The following is a 9,697-nucleotide window of genomic DNA, read 5'->3' on the forward strand; positions in this document are numbered from 1 at the left end:
ATGCAGGAATCTCAACTAAACCACCCATGACAGGTGGCCTTGCAGCCTCTGCTCAAAAATCTCCAAGAGAATCCACCATCTCCTGTTCCTTCCACTTTCAAACAGCTCTTACTGTCAGGAAGTTGTTCCTGATGTTTAGTCGGAATCTCCTTTCTTGTAACATGAAGCCATGGGTTCAAGTCCTACCCTCCAGAGCAGGAGAAAAGCAGCTTGCTCCATCTTCCACATGACAGCCCTTGAGATACCTTATATCTCTTCTCAGTGTCCTCTTTTCCAGGCTAAACATCAGTGGCGTAGCGTGGGTTGTCAGCAAGTAATTTGCGCCCCCTAACCCGTGGATTTGCGCCCCCTAACCCTAACCCCCAGATGTTGCGCCCGGTGCGGCCGGGCCCCCCTGCACCCCCCACGCTACGCCACTGCTAAACATATCTGGAACTCCGCCAACTGTTCCTCATAAAGCTTCGTTTCCCAGACCCTTGATCATCTTGGTTGCCCTCCTCTGCACAGAGCTACAATTCCCAGCACCCTTAACAGTTCCCAGGATTCCTGGGGGGGGGGCGGAGCCATGGTGTGGCTGTGACCTAAGGAATCACTCAATTCAATGCACCTAACTTCTGAACAGACACATCTAGGATTCCTTCCAGTAGCACCTTAGAGACCAATTAAGTTTGTTATTGGTATGAGCTTTCGTGTGCGTGCACACTTCTTGCATGCACGCGAAAGCTCATACCAATAACAAACTTAGTTGGTCTCCAAGGTGCTACTGGAAGGATTTTTATTATTATTATTTTGTTTCGACTACGGCAGAGCAACACGGCTACCTACCTGTAACTACATCTAGAATTGTAATGCAAATAGATCCCCTTCCACCCCACCGCGTGCGCCCTTGCTCAGTGCCAAGTACGGCTCAATCCTGGGATCTGTGGCGCGAACAAAAGCAAGCCAAGTGCCTTTCTCTAACCGCTAAGGTGTTTCCACCAAACGGACTGAGGCTTCCGAGCGGAACGCTGCTCCCGAGACGCCGCTCGCCACTAGCCCAGCAGCGGCCGCCGCTTCGGCTCCAGCAGCCTCCGCGCGCCCAGAGGCGGCGAGCAGGATCCGGCGTCGGCCGAGGGCGTGGCGCGCGGCTTCCCCCGCGGCCGCGCCTGCCATTGGTTTCTCCTGGCAGCGGAGGCTGGGCCAGAGGCACGGCCAGGGAGTGGGAGGGAAAGTTGCTGCCTGCGCCATGTAGTTCGCACTCGGCGGCGGAGTTTGCACGGGACTGGCTGGAGAGGGAGCCGCGCGCGCCAGGAGAGGCAGCCAGGTAAGGAGGCGCGGGGAGGGGCGGCCAGCGGTGCGAGAAGGGCCCATCCTGCTGCTGCTGCTGCTAGGACCTCGCTCCTCGTCGCCCATCCGCGCAGGAAAAGGAGCAGACAGAGAGACGAGTCCGGATTGGATCCAGGTCAGGCGCGATCTTGTCTGTACTGTACCTGCGCCCAGAGCCGGCGCGCTTTGCTCGGTACCCGAAGCGCGGCCGGACTCTGCACATCGTTAGATTCCAAAGTGAAGCCCAACTAAATTCGATGAGATTGATGGACTCTCAAAGTGAGTCTTTGTAGGGAGAAAAGGAGGTGGAGGAGCCGCGGGAGGGGGGGATTTTCTTTTGTGAGCGTGGAATCTCTGCGGAATCTCGAGGTTTCCTGGCGGGAATCTGGTGGAAGGGGAGAGAGAAGTTGAGAAAAGAGCCCAGGGGTAGCAGGGACTTTCCGCTTTTCCAACAGAGGCGGGAGTTAAGAAAACTTGCAAGATCGCCCGGTTATACAACGTGATGGTGAAGGCGCGCTTTGAAGGGGTGGGGAGAGGGGGGGTAGTTTTGTAGTTCCAGAAAGCTGCGCGGATTAAAACGTCACGTCTCTAAAAAGGCACAGGAGAGAAGCTTGGTCTCACGGTGTGGATGAAATATGTGACCTTGGAAAGTGGTGGGAAGTTTTTTTGGGGGGGGCGAGGTGGCTTAAAAATTGGGCCAGAGCGAAGTCCCGTTGGGTTGGTGTTTTTCCAGCAGGGTCCAGTCAGATGCCTGGGAAAGATCGCGAGGAGGATGTAAAAAGTGGTGGCAATCCTCTCTTGTTTGCAGCCTCTAGAATTCAGACAGTTGCTGCTTTTTGCATGTGTTCTTCTTGGCTGGAAGGTGGCTCTCGCCATAGAGGAGGAGGAGACAGAATGAACCTAAGGCGAGATTCATGGTCTGCTGATAAAAATTCTTCAGATGTGAGGTGTCCCCCTCCCAACCTATTTCACAATGTAGTAAAACCAAAGACAAGCCCAGACTGTCTTTTGCAGTCTTAAGTTCTACTTGGTTTCGTGGTTAGACGTGGATGAGTAGGGGCAAAGCTTTTGAGAAGGACTGTGTAGAGGTGGGCTGGAGAAAGGAGAAGAGAGCATCTGCAAGCGAAAGTGGCTTGGCATGCGATGCTTCAGTGACTTTCATACTTTCTCTTTGTGGCTTCTTTCAGGGGTGGCTGGATGCGAGAAGGAGCAAACGGAGGACTTTGGGCCCCCCCCCAAGAGCTCCCCCACGAAACAAGACAGGAAGGAACTGCTCTGCATTGTTCGCTGGGCTCCTGCTCACACCCTGGTGCTGGTGCCACACGCTCTAAGTTGGTTGCACTGAAGAGGAGGGGTTTCTTTGCTCCCACTTCTCCCAGGAGCATTGACTGTGCCGGGATTGACCTCTTGGCAGGCTTGCATTCTCCAGCTTTCCACAGCTTGCACGAAGCGGCCGAAATCGCTGTGTGAGTGCCACAAAAGAGCAGCCCCTGGCAGAGGCGGTGATGCTGGGGTGCTCTCTTTGGGGCTCTGCACCCCCCACACCAACTGGGGAGAAGAGAGGAGCCGGGTGGCTTGAACCGCTGCTGCTGCTGGTGGTGGTCCTCTCTGGTTGGGTTTTGGCTCAGCAGACGGCTGATTGCCCGGGAACTTGCGACTGCTCTGAGGCAGCCAGGACAGTGAAGTGCATCAACAGGAACCTGACGGAGGTGCCGGTGGGCCTGCCCCGCTATGTGCGGAACCTCTTCCTCATGGGCAACCACATCCAGAACGTCTCGTCCGCCTCGTTCCCCCCGGACACCCTTCTAGAACTCAGCAGCCTCAACCTGAGCGGTAATCGCCTGCAGTGGGTGGAGGCTGGGACCTTTGCCGGGCTGCCCAGCTTGAAGCACCTGGACCTCAGCGACAACTCCCTCCTCAAGCTCAGCCCCGTGGCCCTGGGCAACACCAGCAGCCCCCTAGAGGAGCTGAACCTGCGCAACTCCCTCTATAACAACAGCTATGTGACCGCCGTGGCCCAGCTGCTTCAGCAAGAGGCCTTCCTGAACTTGAAGCGCCTGGACCTGTCCGAAAACACCCTGCTCTACCTGCCCCAGGGCATGTTCGCTGCGCTACACAGCCTGCAGCACCTGGACCTGCACAACAACTCCCTGGTGAGTCTGCACGGCGTGACGCTCGAGAACCTCCGTCAGCTCCAGAGCGTCAACCTCAGCGGCAATGCCCTCAAGCGCCTGAGGAACAGCACCCTCCTGCAGCTCCAGGGCCTTCCTCGACTCACCAGCCTCAACCTCACCCACAATGCCTGGGTCTGCGACTGCAGTATCGAGGACATGGTCAGCTGGCTCAAGGAGAGTGACCTGGTGGAGGCCAAGGCATCCCTCAAGTGCTCTTACCCCAAAGGGATGGAGAACAGGTCCTTGGTGGCCATTGATTTTTCAGAGCTGAGCTGCCCAGAGCCGACCGATAACCAGACTCAGCTGCAGACCTCTTATGTCTTCCTCGGGATAGTCTTGGCCCTCATCGGTGCCATTTTCCTCCTGGTTTTGTACTTGAACCGCAAAGGGATCAAAAAGTGGATGTACAATATCAGGGACGCCTGTAGAGACCACATGGAGGGCTATCACTACAGGTATGAGATCAACGCAGATCCCCGGCTAACCAACCTCAGCTCCAATTCTGATGTCTGAAGATGCATTGCAGGGAAGCAGGCCAAGGGGCACAATAGCTATGCATGGAATGTAGACTTTAGCTTTACCCCCCTGAAATGTGTGTGCTTTCTGCTCCCAGCATACACCCTTCGAGGCATCGCAGACTTGACATGCGCCATACAGAGAATTATGCCTACCTGTACAAGTTGCCATTATTATTATCCACAGTCGATTGTGCATGATATCAGGCTGTATGTACGAAAACATGCTGCTGCTGCTGCTGCTGCTGCCGCCTCCCTGCCTGTTTGCTTTGCAACTTGCTACCAGCCTTTGCTTGGAAACATCTCTCTCTCTCTCTCTTGGCACCTAAAAAAGAAAAGGACATTTTCACTCCCCCCACCTCCACCTTCTCCCACTCTGATGTTCTCAAACCACGAGGGCTTATTAAAAAGTACGATTCAACAAAGGCTGCCTCAACTTCTTTTGGGAGAAATGTTTGATCCATCAGTACCCATGTTGCTTTTATGCATCCTGAACGGTGAAGAATCTTTGTAGTGCACATGCATGTTTAGAACATGCCTTTTTAAAAAGGGAAAAGGAAAGTTCTTTGTATAAAGAAGCACATAAAATAGTGAGCATGCAAATAGTTGACAAATTTACATGGTAGGCAGGGAGAAACTGAAAACCGCAGTACAAGTGTTTGCAATTTACATGAAAACAGGATTTTTTAAAAAAGGGGGGGGACCCTATAAACTGCATGTGAACTGAGTTTGAACTTTTAAATAATTCAATAAATGCTCTTACAGGAACTTTTGTTTTGCTGAAGTTTGCTGTTTTTAATGTTCTGATCTGGAAATGAAGCACAGTATGGAATGGACACAGTTTCTTCAGTGGGGGAAAAATTATTTCCCCATTACAAAACATGGTGAAGCCTTCATATGTTAAGATATTTGCTTGAATTCATTTTTCCCCCCATTGCTGTCGTTTACCTTTCAGAGAGACTAGGAATGTACAAAGCTATACTGATTTCCACTTCTTTATTTTAAACTGCATGCAAACAACCGTCTCTTTCAATAAGCAAGGTTGATTTTCATATCCGGTTCCTAGAATGTGGCAGCTGTTCAACTGCCATAACTCTGCTGGTGAGGGCTCATTAAATTGCCGCTACAATTCTGAATCTGATCCTTAGGACAGTCATTGAAATTGGTGGGAATTGCTGCTGAACCATGCACTCCTGCAGTCTAATCCTGGGTATATTTGCTCAGAAGTAAGTTCCAGTGGGTGGATTGTTTAATGTATTAATTTCATTTGTGAATTGCTTCTCCCAAAGTATTCCAAAGTGATGCAACTATTAAAAACACCTGCAATTAAAAACATATATAGACTAGTAGGGTTTACTCCCAGGTACTTGTCCATAATCTTACAAGTTCCATGGATTTCAATGGGAGGGAAATTCATGCATTTGCTTAGCCCATTCCTTTTGAAATGAATTGGACTGAAAGGGGCTTATTCTTGAGTAAAGCGTTTAAAGCTTTGAGCGATAGGCTGCTGTGATAAGTACACATACAGACACATTCCACGCATGTTTCCTTGGAAGTAATTTCTACTGAGTACACTGGCTTACTCCTAAGTAAACAGGGTTGGAGCCTGGCTAGAAAATAAATATGGTTGTGTCTTAGTTCTCACAAACAGCAAACAAGCTGGTGGTGAATCTACACGAACACATCAGTGCTGCTTGATTCACTCCCCTCATACAGAAAACTGGCATGTTGGCGCTGGCGTGTGTGTAAGTGTGGAGCAGCCTTTTCCCCAAAATGCCTGGGTTTTTTATGCTTAGGGAATAGAGGAGTATGCAATGCTGTGAGCCCACCGCTAGCGTTTCTCAAGTGGTGCAGTTGAGAACCCCATTTGCCACCTCCGCGCATTTGTGAGAACAAGAAGGAAGTTTCTAATTAATGCATTTAGCTTTTGCGGCTGGGCAGTCGCTTGTAATCTCAGTGTTGATCCAAAGGCAGTATTGAAGAAGCCAAGTCTATAATACAGAGACAGGTATGTGGGGCAAATTTCAAATCTACCTGTGACATGTGTTGCATCGCTCTCTTTTTTACATTGTTACATGATTTGCATCACACACGTTTATAAGCAGAAATCGCATTTACTTTGGATGCTGCAGATGTTGCAGGGTTGCAGGAAACAAAAGTGAATATGTTGCTCTTTCTGGCCAGTAACTTAAGTAGCAGCAAAAGGAAACTGCGCAGAATGTTGATGCCGCTCTCTATACTGGCTCTTAACAGAATTCTAATAAACTAATTTTAAGCGAAGCTATTTTATCAGGTCTTGGTAATCCGCATAGTAAGTTCTATGCTTAGTTTTGCTTGTGAAATCTAATTACTTCAGCTAGGTCTGATAAAATACTGTAACAACTTAGCAAAGCAATATTGTGCATGTTTACTTGGATACAGATCCCAGTGTGTTAATGGCTCTCATTCCTATGTAGGTGAGCATAGGGACTGAAGCCTAGTTATCATAGTTCAGCATCCTGCAGAACTTAATTTTACAGTTGTCCTCAGTTCTGGTGTTTTTAAAGTGTCCCTACTTAATTTTAGGTAAAGCTAAGTCTCTTCAAGCTTCCCCCCCCCCACTTGCCTATTTAAAAGTCAACCCCCTATTTTAAGGCTCAGGGGTAAATAGAAACTATACTACAGTTTGCTTGTTAGCTTTTAAAGACATAATTGCTCTAACTGTAATCACGTTCTGCTAAATGTAACTTAAAGATTACAAGTGCATGAGAAGAATTTTTGAATACAGGAGGTACCAGTTTTAAAATAATTTTAATAATGGTGTATTTGTTGGGCCAATTTGAAACACTATGGGATTTTCACAGACACATCTATGTTTCTAAGAACAGGGCTTTGCTATGCTTCCTGAGACAGTTCCTGGGCTATTTTCAGAAACTGTTACGGAGAACACTTGGCACTACTGGGTTTCCGTTCCACTCCTCTCTCAAGCAATACTGTCATGTAAATTTTAGATTGTTCTATGTAAAGCATGTACCAGCCAAACAAATGCATATGTGAACAGATGTTGAAAATAAATGCAGTGAAAATGAGCTTGTTCGAAGGCTTTGAATAGTGTTGAGTGCTCCAGAATGCATATGTGATTTGGACCGACTTGAATCAAATGTGTCTTCCATTAAAATACCAAGCAAATTTACAGTGTCTAATGAATAAAGAGTGCTCTTGTATCTGTTTATTGGCTGAAGTGAGAATGGCCATCTCAGAAGGAACCAAAATAACCTGCAATGTTAGTTTAATAAAAGAACTTGTTCACTTTGCTGTTTTACTTGAGCTACGCTCTCTTGGTTGCTTTGCTGTGCATCTGTTATAAAATGGCACATGGGCTTATTTTATTGTTTCCTAAATGATACGCACCCAGAATTGTTTGGCATGCAATAGGAGGACTGATATTTGAGCTTAGTGTGTTGTGCATGTTTTAGAGGAGTAACAAAAAGGTCCTTTTTTAAAAGAAAAATCTCACTATGAAGCAGAATGGCAATATACAGTATATACCAGTATTTTCCATAGCAGCTCAAAATGTGTTTGTAGTTCCCACACAAAAAAAGTACAGTTTGAAATTATTTATTCGTCTCTTCCCCCTTCCCCTGGAGCTTGTATTTTCTGATGCTGTAGCTATTCAGTGTGTTTTGACACAGGGAATGTTCTTTGACAGATGACAGAGCTTAGAAGGGATTATAAGGTGTATAACATCAGTTCTGCAAGGGACTGAGTTGTGGGGGTTTTTTAATAGATTGGAAAATATTTATACCATTTCATCTATACGGGGGAACTTAAATCAGGTTCATTTGCTAATTTGGAATTGTCAAATACAATGCGCTTCTTAAGTTACAAGGCATCAGAATCTGTGGATCTTATTATATACTCACTTATGCCAGTGATGTGATGGGCACTGGATGCTGTAATCACAGTGCTATAAAGTTGAAAAATATATCTGCGGCCAACTAGAATCCAGCCTAGCTATGGTAACATTTGGAGCATGCAATTCATTTGAGCAACTTGTTTTGTTTGCCAAATAATTATTTACATTTAGTAGACATTATCTGGATCTTCAAATTAAATCTTTGCCGCAATCTGAACGCACCAGCTCCTTAGCTGATGCAGTAGTTCACGGGACATCCTATAGTCAACAAAGTTGATGTGTCCTTTCCACACTTGGTGTACATTGCCCTCTCCATGCAATGCAAAGGCACAGAGCTCTCTAATGATGGGTCCCTCTGGCTGCACCAATAACCTCTAGGCAGCCGCATCCATCGCCAGCTATGCTTCTGCCTTGCTTTCTCTGCCTGTTGTGTATTCTGCTGCAGAATAGTCTCAGAAAGCAGAGGACTGATGGAAATGGTGGCTCCTGTTATATTAGAAGCCCTGGCCAAAAACAAGGTAAAACTTGTTATTGAGTTATGGCTTACTCCCCAGGCTTGTTCCTCTGTAACCAGAGCACTGCCAATGACTTGCATTCCAAGCCTTTGATCATATGCTTTCCAGCATACGGGTGGTAATTGAACCCACCTGATTACTAAGTGGATCTCTAAATTAGAGGTGCCTAATAGATATAAGATATAATAGATACTGCATATAGAAGTCATGTTTACACACAGCAATTGTGCCCACATCTTTATTCCACTTAGAGGTTTCTAGTAATCTTTCAGCCTTTCATATCAAAGGAGCACTGCCTTTAGATTCTGCCGTGCATCATATGCTCCTCGACTGTTCTAGTACTTAGAAATACCGGTAAAACCCTTGTGGCACTAGACTTCTAATAAGGCTCCATTATAAACTCGCAATATGAAACTTCTCAGTTAATTTTTTTCAATCTCCAGCTCAGAATTTGATTCCCCACCCTCAATCTGGTTGCTAGTGAACGGGATAAGCTTTTGGCTTGACCGCTGCTAGATGTTTATGCATATTGTTTTAATTTCCTCTTGAGTCACGGCATTTAAGGAGCTCAGCCAAAGCAATGGGATCAAAATTTAACTGTCTTTTTGTCTTTCTTCAGCATCTGAATGGGTCGCAAGCAACAACAGCAGCTCTGTACATGTGATGAAGGAAAATAAGATCTGGTAAGAGAACATTCTCAGTTCCAAGCTTCTGAGTTACTTTTTATATACTACAGAAGAAAGACTGAACTCGTTCTTGCTGTTGCAAAGGAGCCCTTGACAGTGTCCTTATCAGCAATGAGGATTACGACATGCTTAACTGAAATAATTATTACTTGATTGACACAAGATTCCTAGCACCACCATTGACCTGCTGTGTGACCTGCTGTGGAGTGGATGATAAACTTTATACATGTCTTTATGGATGCATTTGTAACAATACATCTCTGAGCTTTTGCACAAAATAAAAAGAACTATGCTTTTGGGATTTTTTTTTCATTCAAAAGTTTCAGTTACACTGTAAGGTAAAGGTAAAGGGACTCCAGACCATTAGGTCCAGTCGTGGCTGACTCTGGGGTTGCGGCGCTCATCTCGCTTTACTGGCCAAGGGAGCCGGCGTACAGCTTCCAGGTCATGTGGCCAGCAGGAGTGAGCCGCTTCTGGCGAACCAGAGCAGTGCACGGAAACGCCGTTTACCTTACCGCTGGAGCGGTACCTATTTATCTACTTGCACTTTGACGTGCTTTCGAACTGCTAGGTTGGCAGGAGCAGTTACACTGTACCTGCCATTAAA

The 9,697-nt window shown here is 46.9% G+C and overlaps 1 protein-coding gene across 4 annotated transcripts; it reads left to right on the forward strand.

The window, feature by feature from the left end:
• Positions 1 to 1,061: 1,061 nt before the first annotated feature.
• Positions 1,062 to 9,389, forward strand: TPBG (trophoblast glycoprotein). Of its 4 annotated transcripts, none has more exons than XR_008329447.1 (2): positions 1,062 to 1,441; positions 9,024 to 9,389. XR_008329447.1 is itself a non-coding variant. In XM_053381366.1 (2 exons), the coding sequence occupies exon 2, from the start codon at positions 2,811 to 2,813 to the stop codon at positions 3,990 to 3,992; it is 1,182 nt and encodes a 393-aa protein (XP_053237341.1). In that variant the 5' UTR covers positions 1,100 to 1,441; positions 2,493 to 2,810; the 3' UTR covers positions 3,993 to 8,392. The 4 variants fall into 4 exon arrangements, 3 of the variants coding, with proteins under 3 accessions (XP_053237341.1, XP_053237340.1, XP_053237343.1); XM_053381366.1 differs by lacking the exon at positions 9,024 to 9,389 and adding an exon at positions 2,493 to 8,392 and having other exon boundaries at positions 1,100 to 1,441; XM_053381365.1 differs by lacking the exon at positions 9,024 to 9,389 and adding an exon at positions 2,493 to 8,392 and having other exon boundaries at positions 1,100 to 1,303.
• Positions 9,390 to 9,697: the final 308 nt, after the last annotated feature.

This window comes from Podarcis raffonei, chromosome 3 (assembly GCF_027172205.1).
Source record: "Podarcis raffonei isolate rPodRaf1 chromosome 3, rPodRaf1.pri, whole genome shotgun sequence".
NCBI lineage: Eukaryota > Metazoa > Chordata > Lepidosauria > Squamata > Lacertidae > Podarcis > Podarcis raffonei.